General features: G+C 41.7%; 2 protein-coding genes across 4 annotated transcripts; one reads left to right on the top strand and one right to left on the bottom strand.

Moving 5' to 3' along the window:
* Positions 1-1,170: 1,170 nt before the first annotated feature.
* LOC135261427 (sodium- and chloride-dependent transporter XTRP3-like) lies at positions 1,171-12,697 on the top strand. Of its 3 annotated transcripts, XM_064347720.1 has the most exons (14): positions 1,171-1,292; positions 2,891-2,921; positions 3,304-3,429; positions 5,229-5,369; positions 6,328-6,419; positions 6,722-6,822; positions 7,754-7,981; positions 8,821-8,931; positions 9,262-9,503; positions 9,757-9,919; positions 10,267-10,471; positions 10,738-10,897; positions 11,124-11,289; positions 11,460-12,697. In XM_064347720.1, the coding sequence occupies exons 2-14, from the start codon at positions 2,905-2,907 to the stop codon at positions 11,628-11,630; spliced, it is 1,923 nt and encodes a 640-aa protein (XP_064203790.1). In that variant the 5' UTR covers positions 1,171-1,292; positions 2,891-2,904; the 3' UTR covers positions 11,631-12,697. The 3 variants fall into 3 exon arrangements, with proteins under 3 accessions (XP_064203790.1, XP_064203791.1, XP_064203792.1); XM_064347721.1 differs by lacking the exon at positions 6,722-6,822; XM_064347722.1 differs by lacking the exons at positions 2,891-2,921; positions 6,722-6,822.
* A 194-nt stretch (positions 12,698-12,891) lies between these two features.
* snrpd1 (small nuclear ribonucleoprotein D1 polypeptide) lies at positions 12,892-15,026 on the bottom strand. Its single transcript, XM_064347725.1, has 4 exons — positions 14,870-15,026; positions 13,808-13,884; positions 13,419-13,610; positions 12,892-13,097 (listed from the first exon to the last, which is right to left on the bottom strand). The coding sequence occupies exons 1-4, from the start codon at positions 14,881-14,883 to the stop codon at positions 13,021-13,023; spliced, it is 360 nt and encodes a 119-aa protein (XP_064203795.1). The 5' UTR covers positions 14,884-15,026; the 3' UTR covers positions 12,892-13,020.
* Positions 15,027-15,135: the final 109 nt, after the last annotated feature.

The following is a 15,135-nucleotide window of genomic DNA, read 5'->3' as shown; positions in this document are numbered from 1 at the left end:
CACATTCCATAAGTACATATACTACTGTTTCTACTACAGTATATTCAAAATCCATAATTTTCTTTAGTTACCTATACTTCAGTTCTTTCCTTACAAAAATAGCACATCCTCCAACACTTGCATTTATTCTGTCACTCTGTATACTGTCATATCCTCTTATTACAAAATCCAAAGGTGATTTACACCATGTTCCATGTACACATACGACATCTGGTTTCATTCCCCATGTTCCCTGTACACATACGACATCTGGTTTCATTCCCAATTCCCTAACAAATCCCTTAAATTCCCATCCATTCACTAATAGGCTTCTAGCATTCCACTGTAGTATTAGCATTATTATGAAGAGAGCCCTTGCAAACGTGATTCGTGGCTCAAATCACTCTGGCTAAGATCTGCCTTCAGCTGCTCCCAAGATTGGTCCCTCATATTTAGATTTGGCAGCTGCTTTCACTCTTATCTTTTTTTCTCCATTCTAGTTTTTTGCCTGCTCTAAGCAATTTATTATATATGCCATAAATAAAACAATCTTGTCAAATGCTATCCCTGGTTTATTTATTGTAATACCACAATAAATAATAATGTGATTGTCACCAAACAGGAAGTTTGCTGTGAATTGTGGGCAATATGAGGTTGCTGAGCCTGCTCTGGTGCAGACTTGTTCTCTTCAGAAAAGTTGAGGGGCGGAGAAGCTATGTCACAAACTTCAAGTGACTTTATAATGGATTGAACTCACACCTAAAATGGTGGCCAAGGGTACATCTCAATAGGGATTCCCCCAAGTGAAGTTTGCAAGTGAAATTTACAATAATTATTTATAAAATTCATTTGCAAGTGGTCGTGTAGATAATATGATTTATGAATATTTGTAGTACTTTCCACAACGCGACGGACATAAAGATCAAATGCTTTAGAGGCAAATAAAGTTAAGACGTTAATTTTAGCCCTATCTCGACCAGAGATTTAGAGGTTGTTTGCACTTACTGTGATAGGCGGCGCTCTACGAGATACCGTATCTTCTCTATTAGTATTTGGTTATTTACAATGAACTGAATCAATGTTTCAGAATTACGAATGCTTTAATTTACGCCTCCTGATTGATTCGGAATGTTCGGAATAAATTCCATTATTTACCACATCAACCGTGATCACATAGCTTACATTGCAAATTGGTTAACACCAGAGCCCAACTCTAGTTAGGTTCTGTTCAGTTTGCTGTTGCAGCTGCAGAGGGCGACAAACGCCATTGTTTCCATCGTTATTACAGTCCACCTGCGCGAGGAGTTTAGATGGTAGGTAGGAAGCTAGCTAGCTAGTGGGATAGGTTCTTTAGTTTGTACATTTTTGGCTCCAGGGGCGGTATACTAAGTAGCGTTTCACACTATAACCATCTTTTTAAATCTTTTGTTTCTGATGTACTTATTAGTGTTGTTTATAAAATTCCCCTTCTGGTGTGAACCCCAAAGCCAGATAAATCGTCCCCGGACAAAGTTGTTGCACCACGTGTAGTTCGCCTTGTGTAATGTTAGGAATTAATAATTTTAATGGCATAAATGGGGAGTTTTTTCTGTTTAAATTTTCACTTTCGATCAAATTAAACCAGAAACATTAGTATTATCACCGTGATTCAACATTTTACTTTTATAACGTGTAAAATGTCAGGCTAACTGTTCTGTGAGCACAGTGTTTGTAGCCAGCCTGACTTTAGAGATAATTACATGTAATTACAGTCTCATGTATGAGAGGCATTGGATTCAATCCATACAAACTCCAAAAACTTGATCAAGTTTTTAAAAGTGGGCTACATTGCAGTAGCTGTGCCATACTGTGGGAATAAAAAATTAAATGCAGTTTAGCAATGCACTAGCATTGTGCTAACGGGCAGGATATGGGCTTCACAGAAAATTCTGGAGCCAGGAAATGTAACAGGATGAAAGTAGCCTACGGACAGTCGACATTGTAATAATGATGACATGTTAATAGGCCAGTAATAAATCAATTGTTCATTCATCCATTAGAGTAATGGAGTAATATCATGTGTGTAAGTCAGAATGTTAGAAAAAAGTTTGGAAGGAAATGGGAGATGTTCCCCTGGTGAAGCTTGTTCTTTGCCTTTCAGTAAATTAGCTATAAGGTGAGCAGCAACACATTACATTTGAGATTTATCCTGAAGTTCCCTGTTAAGTGCTGTTATATATGTACAAACTCAATGTTAAGACGTGTAGTAGACAAACTGTTTAATCTCTCCAGATATAGGCCTACACACAAGTGATTTGGTGGGAAACATTTTTATTGATACTGTGGAATACACACTGAGGGAAGATTGAAGTGAGGGTCTTGCAACGTAGTTGTTGTAAGATCTGGGGATATTAAATATATTTTGAGAGCGTCTGATGAATGCAATCAGAATGTTATATCAGCCACTAAACCGTACAAACTACAGAAAACAACACGCTGACATGCTCTAGGACAGGGTACAAAGGAGTCAGTCTTGGTCCATGAAGGGGGATGGGTGCGGGGGTGTGGCAATGGTTTCTCAGGAGCATCTGTTACTGATGGTTTTTCATCCTCTGACACTTGGGGCCTCAGGCCTGAGTTTATGTTCCCAAGCAGTCTGCTCCAAAGTTTAACAGAGTCCAGCAGGTCTGTGCCCCTCAGCCTGGGCAGCTGAGTACCTGGTTATGTTTATATGTATTTGGCAGTATCTGTGACCCCTTCAACCATTGCAGATGTGACCACCTGATTAAGTGGTCACAATCAGATTCATCTGAACAACAGATTTATATTTATTCTAAAAGAAGACATGTGCGTTTCAACAGCAATGCCTTTTTAGTTAAAATGAACAAACTAGCTCCTTAGAGAACCCTTTTCAACATCTGTTCAACTCTAGAAAGGAGATATCTGATGACTCCAGGTTGCAGGTAATGTGGATTTTAACACTGTTTTATAAGTCATATTTTTTAAAATTTAGAAAGTAAATTGAAAGATATATTTTGATCAAACAGTGGTGGTCATTCATCTGAATAATTCTAACTAAAATACAGCCTTGTTATTGTTGAATATGCACGTCCTCCCACCAATTAAAAAAGGGACCCTCCTCTCTGGTAGGAGACCTCATTTGAATAGACGCATACTTGTAGGCACCACATAGCTGCAGTTTGCCAGATTAGTGTTTTACTAGCCTGTCTAAAATATAGCCTATTTGCTATGTCCTGTTAATAGGATTATATATTTGACGCCGTTTTTCGCTAAGGAGCCAGAGCCCAAAGGGTTTGAGGTTGTCTTTTAATCTCCCAAATTCAGCAATGGAAAAGGACAGCAGACCATCGTGGGACAATCCCATGCAGTTCGTCCTGGCTTGCGTGTCTTACGCAGTGGGACTGGGGAACGTGTGGCGCTTCCCGTACCTCTGTCAAATGCATGGAGGGGGTAAGAAATCTCTCTTTTCGTTGCGACACAGATGTGTCTTCTGGTCATAATTTATCTGACAATTTGCAAATTCACAATCTGAGGATGGCAAGAATAAATAAATGTACTGTTGTAAAACATTATGCATAGTTAAATTCACAGTAACATGGGGTGGGGGGTGGTTAAGTGTATTGTGTAAATCACTCTTAATAAACTAAAAGACCTATGTTATATCAATGACATGCACATAGTGAGAATTCTTGGATGTTTTTTATTGTGTATTTCTGTTTGTATGCATGCAGTTGTGAAGAATATATCAGAGGTTAATGCAGTGACACAATTTTCTGTTAATTCTGCTTATCCAAATCGACCGTAAAACCTTGTTCAAACCCAAACAAAACGGTCAATGCTGTTAGGTATGCAGCACATTTCTTATATTCACCCTGACAGTATTACCCCATAATATCTTAAAACACTAGTATTGTGTTATAAAACATGAATTCACAGTTAGCATGGAGCAAAAATGTGATTTAAAATAATTATTATTCTAAGCAAGAGTGAGGGTATTGATAGACAAATTGATTACTAGTGTGATGAATAATTACAAAAGCACTATTTATTACATGGAAATATACATTTATGTTAACACATTGACACCACTGCCATCTTATCTAGAATGATGTAGCCTACAGTTTTACAAATTTTCAAATATTGAAGTTCAGTGATTCACCAGAAGGGGAGAGTATATTCCCAGGATAGACAGCAAGTGCAAGAAATTCAGACTCGACTGACAACTTGTCAGCTACCCAGTTGAACATTTAAACAAAGTCACAGCCTTAACCAGGAGATGGATGGGTAGGTAGGTACTGAGAAATTGGCATATTTTGTTGTCTTGTTGTAGAGGAAGAATCTGCATGCCTGGCTCAGGGAAAGTTATTCAGTTAATCATTTTTCCCAGAAGAATGTTAACTCTGTATAATTCTGAATAACTGGGAGGATTTGATCTTTTACCGCAGTGGGAAAGTTATTCTGCACACTCTGAGTAATTTAAACAAGTCCTTACACAATTTAATCAAGCATTTCTGTGAGCTTGATTTAACACAAATTCATCAAAGTCAAAATGTAAAAACAAGCTGCAATGAAACAGCTGGATAGCCCTGCAGTGCTTAATTTATGACTATTATGTGCTTGGCTTCCTGCAGATAGTCTGAAAAACAGCCCTTAGGTTAGGCCCTCAGGCCTTGAAAACTTGCATCTCACTCCACGCATCACTTAGGGCACAATTGCATAAGCCCTCGTTAGCTTGTCATCGGGCCCCAGGGTACAGTATTTGCTTGTCAAGCTCTTCAAAATTCTCGGGGAAATTGAGGGTGATGGAACACTAAGACACCCGTGGCGTGGCCTCGATCGCGGAGCTGTGGGAGAGAAAATAATTGCTGATTTTAGTTTCCTTTTTTCATCAAGTTTAAAGTTCCTTCCGATCCCCGACAGATGTGCCACTCCCTCTCGTCTTTACTTCACGCTGTGAGAATGTACTTGTTAATGTCACACGGTGCACCCTTTCAATACGCTCAACTGCCGGCATGGCAAAAACACAAGCCATATTTGATGATGAACACATCACAGGTTTCTTTTTTTTTTGTGGACCACCCAGCACAACATGTAAAGACATAAAGGAAAGAATGAAAGGAGAATTTCAGAGTTCTTTGCATCATAAATCTGTCATTGTGTTAACACAGAATGCTTGTCAGGAGCAGTTAAATGGTGGAAGGTGGCTGATGGGAAGAGAACCTCTTTCGACTTGAGCCCTGTTTCCTCAGGCGGGTTCCTGATCCCCTATCTTATCATGCTGTTGGTGGAGGGCGTGCCCCTCTTCTACATGGAGCTGGCTATTGGACAGAAGATGCGGCTGGGCAGCATCGGGGCATGGAGCGCCATCAGCCCTTATTTGGGGGGAGTGGGTGAGTGGAGATGTACATGTTCACACGCACAGATGGACAGGCACACGCAAGCTCATACGCATATACAGAAAGATACAGTTTCACTCAGAAACACATGCAGATACACAGGCAAGAGAGATGCATGACCGCGCACAGATACAAGACCGAGAGACGGAGAGTGAGGGATAGAGGGATACAAATGCTCACTGAAGCAGAGACAGCTACATGAATGCATGCACACTGACTGGGGGAGACTGTTCAGTGGTGTTTCCGGTCTTCTGGTTCAGTGACATTGTTACAGCCGTGACATTTTTACAACCTGTCCATAAATTGACTCTTTCCATGAAGCCATTTACTGTATACGTTTATCAGCACACACATTGCATGTTAAAAAGAACACCACTTTTGTCCCCGCTTCTTCAATTCTGTCCATGACTGAATAAAACATGTTCCAAGAAAGCACACTGTCAAAGAGCTTCTCCTTACAATGTAGCTTTTCCACGAAGGTTGCCAAGTCGTAGAATTGCAAAGCAGTGACTGAAATTAGCATTCACGACACATCGCTGAACTTTTACAACTCCTCTCATGATGCCATGCAATGCACAGTGCTTTCCATTGCATGCAGCCTGGCCATTAAAGTCCAACTGATTTCCCTTTAAACAAATTAATTTATTAATATTGTCACGTTAATATTAAGACTTTCTTTGCATATGTTTCTGCAATGAGGATGAGAGACAGCCAGTCTATGTTCTCTGTGTCTGTTATTTATATTTTATGATTCAAGGGCACAACATCAGCTTTCCATATTTGAATCAGTGCTTTAGTGGCGAGAAGCCACAGGCATAGACGTCCATTGAAGACTTTTATTTTTGTGCGTCAATTGCTTGCTAAAGTGAAGGCAGACACTACTGTCGTTCTGCACTGGGATGGTCTATGTTGTGATATACTAAAGGAAATGCGTTTTACGTCTCGCCCTCAGGTATTGCGAGCGTTGTGACATCAGTATACCTGTGTGTGTACTACAATGTAATCATCGCCTGGGCCTTTTGGTACCTGTTCCACTCCTTCCAGGTGGGCTGAACGCGGTGTTAAGCACGCAACGCATCAAACATGATTCCACATCTTCATTAGCATATTCCCTAATATGGCCTAGCATGAAGTATACCATTACTTAAGGCCTTGAATGTGCTCTATATACCACCACATACTATTATCCCTGTAAAGTTATCATTCTCTTTTTTCTTCTTCTTCTTCTTGAGTTGTTTCTAAGAAGAGGAAGAAGAAAAGTTTGCATAGAGACACCATTTTCCAAGGTTATTTACAGTATATGCTTGTAATTTTACAGATTGGTGTTACTGGATTTTCTTTTTTAGACTTGAGAAATTGTAGTGAAGTACCTTGCAATCGGGGACAACAGTGGTGTCCCAGCTTGGACTCTACATCACACGCTATCCTGCAGAATCTGTGTCGGCAGGTCTGAATATGAAAAATTCACACTCAATCCCGTGTTGTGATTCTGTGCGCTTTTCTATACATAAGAGCAAACAGCATTAGTTCATCTCACAGTGAGCTAGAAACAACTCTGAGAATTTGCCTTCACTTTCTCTCAGAGTTGAACATAATACTGGTCATTTTTTAAATTCAGTGTTTCCCAAACCTGGCCAGTAGGGGCCCGCTGTGAGCACTTGCGATGAATGAGGTTTGATTGAGCTGTTATGTGATTGGTGCTCTGGGTCTGACATCTCCTGACACTTCTCTGATTGAAGTCCTCAAAGACTAGGGAAAACAAATTGATGTTAAAAGAAGGGTATAAGTAAAGGTGTTTATCGAAGATATCCATTTCTTCAGAAAGATAGCTGCCGAATCGGTTGCTCATTTAATTGTTGAAGACCTATAGAAATGTTTTTATTTGGCGGAATACTAATTGTTGTCATATATTAAGCTGAAGAGTTTTTCTTGCATCGAAGAAACATATCAACCCATAGTTAGGGTTAGGGTTAGAGGTTTTTTTCCTCTTCAGGACTAACAACACATGCCTGGCTGGGGAAGTCAAATCCAGATCAGTATTCTAAGAATCGCTCAATCAAACCTAAATATTTAAGAGCTGAAATAGGAAATTGGAATAAAGTGTGTGCCTCCAGCACCAGGGCTCGGAAACACTGTTCTGAGCTGTGTGAACGGGAGTGACAGCGTAGTGTGCATCTGTGAGCCATGACTGTCCTTCTCTGGCTGCTCCTAGCAATGGCAGAGTGAACCAAAATTTACTCGCAGCTCGTGTTAGCCAATAAAAAATGTCCATTGGGAAACAAAGTGCTTGGTTGAATTTAGCGAGTACACTGGTAACACACAGCAGCCCCGCCCATTTTGGGGTTCACAAAGCCTCACTCTCCCCCCTGTCTCCTCAGGCTGTGCTGCCCTGGGCAGAGTGCCCTGCCAACGGCAACCTGACGGGCCAGCTGGAGGAGTGCGAGCTGGGCACGCCCACGCAGTACTTCTGGTACAGGGAGACCCTCAACATCTCCTCCTCCATCGAGGAACACGGAGGCATTCACAAAGGCCAGGCCGTCTGCCTCCTGCTGGCCTGGATGCTGGTCTACCTCTGCATTATAAGAGGGGTCCAGTCCACAGGGAAGGTACTTCCTCTCCAGAGAACAGTCCTGCACCATAATGAAATGCATGTTTCACTGTACTGATTAGGCAATATATCTTTATGACATAATGGCTTGTCAGTTCAAATAGAGGGGACAGAAATGTGACGTTGAAACGATCACATCTTGCAACCTCCTTTAGTTTCTTTTGCTTCATTGAACGATCTAGCAGTGATGTAGCTGATTACTCAATACCGATAACTACTTCTCTTTCTCTGAATTGTGGCTTCTATCACTTGTACACCTGTATAGCTGCAGTACTGTGCCTCTCTGTGCCTGCAAATAGTGCATATTGACAATGTAAAGATCTGTTAAACCATGCATACTGCATTTTAAGTGCTCATGAAAATCCATCCATGTTCTGAATGGAGTTTGCTTGCTAGCCTGTTTTCACATTCAACACTTTGAAAATGCCTGTGTTTATTTTGCTAAGTTGAATGCCTAGTTTCAGATTCACTGGTTTCGCTGATTTAATGCTAAACTATGTGTGATTTGTTAGGAATGCATTGATACCCATATACAATGTCATTTTAAGGAGAGACACGTGCAGAGAACTGTACTCAAATGAATAACACAAAATGTATTACAGGACAGTGGAAAAAATTCCATATTTTCTAATGACAAAGATGCCTTCAATATATGCCACATACTATCTAGAGTAATATAAAGAATACGCACCGCTTTGAGGTGCTATGAAAGCTTCTAGACTGGATCATTTAATTTCAACCTTGAGTCTGATGTGGAGGTTAAGAGATATTATTGTGGTTTCAGATGGTCACTAAGTACCTTGGAAGAGTTAACCCTTACCTGGCCCTGGTTTTCAGGTGGTGTACTTCACTGCAACATTTCCATATGTGGTCTTGACCATTTACCTGATCAGAGGTATCACGTTGCACGGGGCAATGAATGGCATCGCATACATGTTCACACCAAAGGTAGGAAAACAGTACTGTGACGTGTGGTTATGTGTTTATTTGCATGTGCACGTGTGATAGTTTGTGGATGTGCATTTTCTTGTGCATATCCATGCCTGTGTGTGCTTGTTTATGTGTATTTTTCTGAATGGATGTTTTTAAAAATATCTACTTGTATGTCCATGTTTTATCACGCATGCGAAGCTATAGTTTGCATTTGTACCCTGTGCTTATATTGCGTGTGCATACGTATACATGTTTTTGCTTGTATGTCTGCTTGTGTATTGTGTTTGCATGCATTTGCATGGTTTGTGAATGCTTGTGCATGTGCATGCGGGTGCTCTCTCACAGTTGGAGGAGCTGGCTAATCCCATGGCGTGGATCAACGCTGCCACGCAGATCTTCTACTCGCTGGGCCTGGGGTTCGGCTCCCTCATCGCCTTCGCCAGCTACAACCGCTATCACAACAACTTCGAGCAGCAGGCCATCATCGTGTCGCTCATAAACAGCGGCACGTCCGTCTTCGCCAGCATCGTCACCTTCTCCATTTACGGCTTCAAGGCCACTTTCAACTACGAGAGCTGCCTGGAAAGGTCATTGGCTGTAATCATACGATTAAGTCACAGGGTCTAGCAGACCCAGGGTCTGTCAGTAGTAAGGATTAGAAAGGGTGATGTTGTGAATAAAGTTAGGTTGAGAAAAGGTCAGTAGCATGTTTCAGCATTGCAGTTTGCACCTCTCTTGCACCGTTTTGTAGACCACAACCATTATTCTCATTTCTCTTTGGATAGCAGATCTCGCGGTCTTAAGCAGTTTGACTGTGTTTCTGGCCTTTGGCCCTGGCAGGGTGAGAATGCTGCTCTTAAACACCTTGGATGTGGCAGAGGACTCCATCACCCTCGACAACATGAGGCATTGGTTGGCAGAGCTGAACAGCACACATCCAGACCAGTCTTCTGCTTTGGCCTACAAGCTGGACAGCTGCAGCCTGGAATCTGAACTAGACACGGTACCGTCCCACACAACGATTCATTTATTCTGGTCCATTTTAACACAGAATTTGTAAGTAACAAAGGCTCTCTGTCTATGATTTCACAAAATTTACAGTAGGATTATAAAATATTTTAATTAGTCTGGTATGACTTTCATATGATATGTGTTGGGTTGCTGATGTGAACTATATGCAGAAGGTATGGATATGTTTCCCAGTCACTGTAGTCATTTTGGCAACAAAAAAACTGTAATGAAGAGAGGGATTAGCAGTCACTGGGATAATCACAAAAAAAGAAAGAGTTGACTGTTTGTCCTGTAAGTAAAATGGTAAAGGGCTAGTATTTGGATCATTTCCCTTCTCAGGCTGTGGAAGGCACAGGCTTGGCGTTCATCGTGTACAGCGAGGCCATTAAGAACATGCCCTTGTCCCAGCTCTGGTCCGTGCTCTATTTCTTCATGCTGCTTATGCTGGGGGTGGGGAGCATGCTCGGAAACGTCACAGCCATCACCACCCCACTGCGCGACTCCAAGTTCCTGTCTGGCTACTTCAACAAAGAGGTCCTCAACGGTGAGCTCGAGGAACAGGCCAAGCCTGGAGCCACAACAAACTCGTTATGCTCTCATGATGTCACAGCCACATTTCCCAGCATTCCAGGAAACTAGAATGTTGTGTATTTTGTGTTTGTATTTTGGTCAGGTAGGACTTGGTGCGGAAAGCTAGTCCATAGCTGTGGGGGTTGCTGTTTATGTTGTTATTCTTTACTCTTGCTTGTGGTCTGAAGTGTGTGGTCTTGTGCTTCTATGTGTGGGCGTCTCTCCTGGCTGGCTCGGCAGGTTTGGTATGTCTCCTCTGTCTGCTTCTTGGCCTGGGCTTCACCACCCGCTCAGGGAACTACTGGTTTGCCATCTTCAATGACTATGCCTGCACCTTCTCCCTGCTCCTCATCGTGCTCATTGAGACCATCAGTGTCTGCTACATCTACGGCCTAAAAAGGTGTTTGTGTCAACATCTTCCCCTTCTTGAGCCTTTATTTTCATTCTTAGCATGATGGCATCCATGTTACGGTGACCATTGGGATGTGGTTAAGAAAGTTTTCACTTGTCTTACGTTTGTCATCCATAGCTGCAGTCATTAGGTTCGTTTAACTTTTTTAATGTGTGGCTTTTTCCCAGTCTTTGACCACAGAGCAATGCCATGCGTCCTTCCCTGTCTGTTACAGGTTTGAAAAAGACATTGAGGACATGATCGGCCACCGGCCCAGCTGGTACTGGAAGATCGTGTGGGCAGCCGTTGGCCCGATCATCATCATTGGGCTGTTTGTGTTCTACGTCGCCAGCTACATAATGGGCGGAACATACACTTACCATGCCTGGGACAAAGACCTGGTAACCTTCCATTCCACCTCTCCTCTGTAATGGCTTCTAATTGCATTAAGTCTTCCAGTAGTCTTCTGAGAGCAAAGTGAAAATTCTTATCATGTACTGGCAGTCAAATGCAATATTCCCAGCATCATGAACCTAACCAGTTCTTTTCCCTCCCCTAACCTGAAAAACAGGGCAGGTCAGTGCCCAAGGAGTACCCGTTGAGCGCGCAGATAGTCATCCTCCTCCTCCTGCTGTCCTCTGTCTGCTGCATACCGCTGACGGCGCTCTACGCTTACTGCAAGAAGAAGGAGCCCAAAGAAGGTGTCGTCAGTTGTCCTTTGACCTCTGAAGAAATTTCCTGAAGGGGAGGAAGCCAAGAGACTCATTTGTGCAGTGAGACCTCTAGGCAGTAGCATTCACCCGTCTGGACAAACTGAAACGTTCATATCATTACTATTCAGTCATCATTTATGGAAAAACCAGGCGGTAGTTTGGGTTTATATTTCTCTCGTGTAAGATTACCGAATCCAAGCAGGTCTTTTAGTATTTTTTTAAAAAGTTGTATTCATGAACTGTGTGAACTGAATTCATATTTCAGTATTGTCTATGATTGGGGCGTTTCTCTCCAATGTTTATTCTAGTTGAATGGATGTACGCCTATTGGTTCTTAAATTCTGAAATGAATGTGCATTCATACTGTACATATATACAGGTTCTGACCATGGACCAAACCAACCAAAATAGTTTCACCAACACTTATTTCCACACCATTAATTGGCACAGATATCACAGGGTGGTTCAGAGGCAAGGACATTCAGAAATGCAAGTCATCTGAATTTTTATTTTACATATTGCCTCCCATATGTCTCAGCTGGAGATAAATTGGTTAAAGCATTTAGATTTTTAACAGATGCAAACACACTTATTGGATAAGAAATTTTAAAATATTGCTGATCACACGTTTAGATTTGTCTTTTCAATTACAGTGGGCTCCCCAAAAATTAGCACTGGAAGACCTCCTCATTGAATGCCAAAATCAATGGTTTTTCTTTTTATGGATCATTATACTCATTAGATTTAGATGTAAATTGGTGGCCCAAAATGAGTCTGAAATGTGCCCTTGCATTAGATACTTTAGAACACAAGTATTGTCGGTTCATTAACAAATATATGAACCTTGACCAAGTTACACAGATGGGACAGGATTTTCAAAAAATGTGCATAGATCGTTGGCGCTGGGACAAAGAAATGATAGTTTGAAGTGAAACAATTATTCTGTGACAACCAGGAATAAATACCTCGACTTGGGATTGGAGTGGCGTATAGTTAACTCCTCCACCCTTAATCCAAACTTTATGAATGACAGCTTTTGATGAAATGGTATATTCATGTTTGTGCAACTGCATACAATAAAAATTGTTCTGCCTTGCGGGTTTGCTTGATCCTTTTCTTTGTGTAGCAGAATCTGACCGGTGACTGGCAAACCCCCCCCCCCCTTCTTCCCATATGGCAACTGGCCAATAACCTGACGATGCATTCCAACATTGTACAGAGAAAGAAAGCTGAGGCACCCATTCAAGGACGTGATCCTTCAGAATGTATTAAACCACACAAACAATAGAGTATTTTGTCAGGAAAGTTTTATGTAGAAAATGAGGGGGGAGAAAAAAAAACCCACTTGCCAGAGATAATTTCAAAGAAATACAAAAACTGTACAAACAGCTGGAAGTCGATGTGCAATGGAGGGGGAAGTTATCGTCGTGGGCCCCCTCTTCCTCGTCCTCTTCCACGACCTCTGCCCCTGCCCCTCCCACGACCTCTGCCAGCCACTGAAAGGGCAGCAGAGAGAGTCATTTTCATATCAATTTGCAATTATAATTACAAAGGCAGTCACAACTGTGAACAGAATACAGTATTTGCTTATTTAATAAGCACATTGGGTGATTCTACTGGGAAAAAAAAACACTGGGAGAGACAAGTATATATGCATACTTGTGTATTTCTCAATTGGAAAGCATAGACTAGAATATTGAAAAACTGAAACAACACTTCACACTGAATGTATTCAGGCTCCTTGGTCTGACAGATCAACCTAATTTCCTGGCAACTTTTGCAGGTTTGTCTGGTACCCATCTCTACAGCACTCTTACCTGCTTCTCTCTTCTTAGACTTGACTTTGGGTTCAATGTCCACCAGCAGTGTGTCTAAGGGAAGGCTGTCGGGAAGGATGAAGTAGCGAATGTTGTTGCCACGGATACTGAGGGACTCCAGCTGTGTAGGCTCTCTGTTCTTCAGGGTCATTTTCACGGCTTTAAGATGCGTGTTCATGCAGACATCCACACCTGCAGGATACGCCCAAACCATTTATTTCACAGCTGTACTTTGAAATCAATCAATTCACTCTTCATGCATTGCGTGGTAGGTCAAGAGGAGCTTACAGCTGTGTTAACCACACAATACTCACAAAGAGAATTAATTAGCCAAACTAGAACTTTTAAAACAAACATTAAAAACAAAGGTATGATCTGGTTTGGCTTACCTGTGATAGTGCCGTGAACTTGTGTGCCATTCTTCAGTTCAATCGTAACCGTTTCATGGCTAAGCTTCATCAAAAATCTGAGGGATCATAAGAAATACAGATGAAAATTGACTGAACATCAATTGATTTGAGAAACCTGCAATGGCTCTTGTATTCTGAAATGTGCGAGAGCCACTCATAGCAGAGTCTTTAAACTCAGTCCTGGTGATCCACTGTCTATACGTGGTGCGTTACTTCTCTTACACACGGTTGCTGAAAATGTTGTCATGCATGTTGAAAACGAGTTGTTCCATGCATTTTGCCCTGTAACAATAAATATTCGGTTTGTGGCAATTCGCTCATTCTTTGGACGCTTCCCTTTCCACAAGTGGCTACCCTTCTGTGGGCAGGCGTACTCGCTTTCAGCAAGACCGCAATTAATGATTAGTACAGCAGGCCACAAATTCTTATAATTCATAGGCGTGGATGTACAACGGGGTCTCATGATGCGAGTTTCCAGAACGCCTGATCATGAGTAAACTACAAGTGAGAACATCCCACTTTAGCCAACGTCACAAACCAGAACAACGGCAGAGGAAATGTTCGCTTGCGACGGCCAAGTGAATACACGGTGAGAACTACCTAATCTTAATTCAAACTGGGAGACTACTACATTTGAACGGTTAGGGTTTTGATATTTGTGCGAGGAACACTTAGCCAAGCAGTTTACTCAACTATTTTTGATTGTATTCTTGCATAAGAAAAATACTGTTCAATAACACTCTCTTCCGAACAACTAACGTTACATACACTAACCAACTAATGTCCTTGCTTGGCTGATACAAGACGTTCATACTGACAATAATACGCCTGTTGAGGAATTTCTATATGCGATATTTGGACACAACACTTCACCTCCGAAATTATTCCGTTCATTCATTTACTTCCCGCCCACTGCACTACCAACAGCACAAAACACTACAGTCAGTATTCCCCAATCTAAAGCAATCCTTCAATACCAACGCATTTCGTCTTCTGCCGTTAATGCATATCTATAAAGGATATGCTCCAAAGATACCTTACCGTACGAGTTTCATGTTGGCAGTTGGCAACAAGAAACAGTTCTTCAACCAAGTATTGAAATGTTAGCTGCTAGCTATAGTTCAGCTTTCAAACACTGCTTCGACGACCTGCGTTAAATTAGTGTATTGAACCCGGAAATGAAAACTACAGCTGGAGTTTTAAAGCCTTTTTATAAAACAGCGCCATCTCAAGGTGGTTATTTGCTTGGAGGACGGGGGAAAAAACCGCACGCAGAACAAGGGGTTTAAGGGGGTGCGAAATCATGT

Source organism: Anguilla rostrata, chromosome 8, assembly GCF_018555375.3.
Source record: "Anguilla rostrata isolate EN2019 chromosome 8, ASM1855537v3, whole genome shotgun sequence".
Classification (NCBI taxonomy): Eukaryota; Metazoa; Chordata; class Actinopteri; order Anguilliformes; family Anguillidae; genus Anguilla; species Anguilla rostrata.
The sequence above is the reverse complement of the archived record's forward strand: the minus strand, read 5'-3'. Positions and strand labels throughout refer to the sequence as shown.

Bases quoted from the DNA above. Each gene is read 5' to 3' on its own strand.
- LOC135261427 (XM_064347720.1), top strand. The intron at 9,920-10,266 runs GTACCGTCCCAC...TTCCCTTCTCAG, and splicing joins TGGAATCTGAACTAGACACG to GCTGTGGAAGGCACAGGCTT. The intron at 11,290-11,459 runs GTAACCTTCCAT...CCTGAAAAACAG, and splicing joins ATGCCTGGGACAAAGACCTG to GGCAGGTCAGTGCCCAAGGA.
- snrpd1 (XM_064347725.1), bottom strand. The intron at 13,611-13,807 runs GTAAGCCAAACC...CGTATCCTGCAG, and splicing joins AGTTCACGGCACTATCACAG to GTGTGGATGTCTGCATGAAC. The intron at 13,098-13,418 runs GTAAGAGTGCTG...CTGCCCTTTCAG, and splicing joins GTCTAAGAAGAGAGAAGCAG to TGGCTGGCAGAGGTCGTGGG.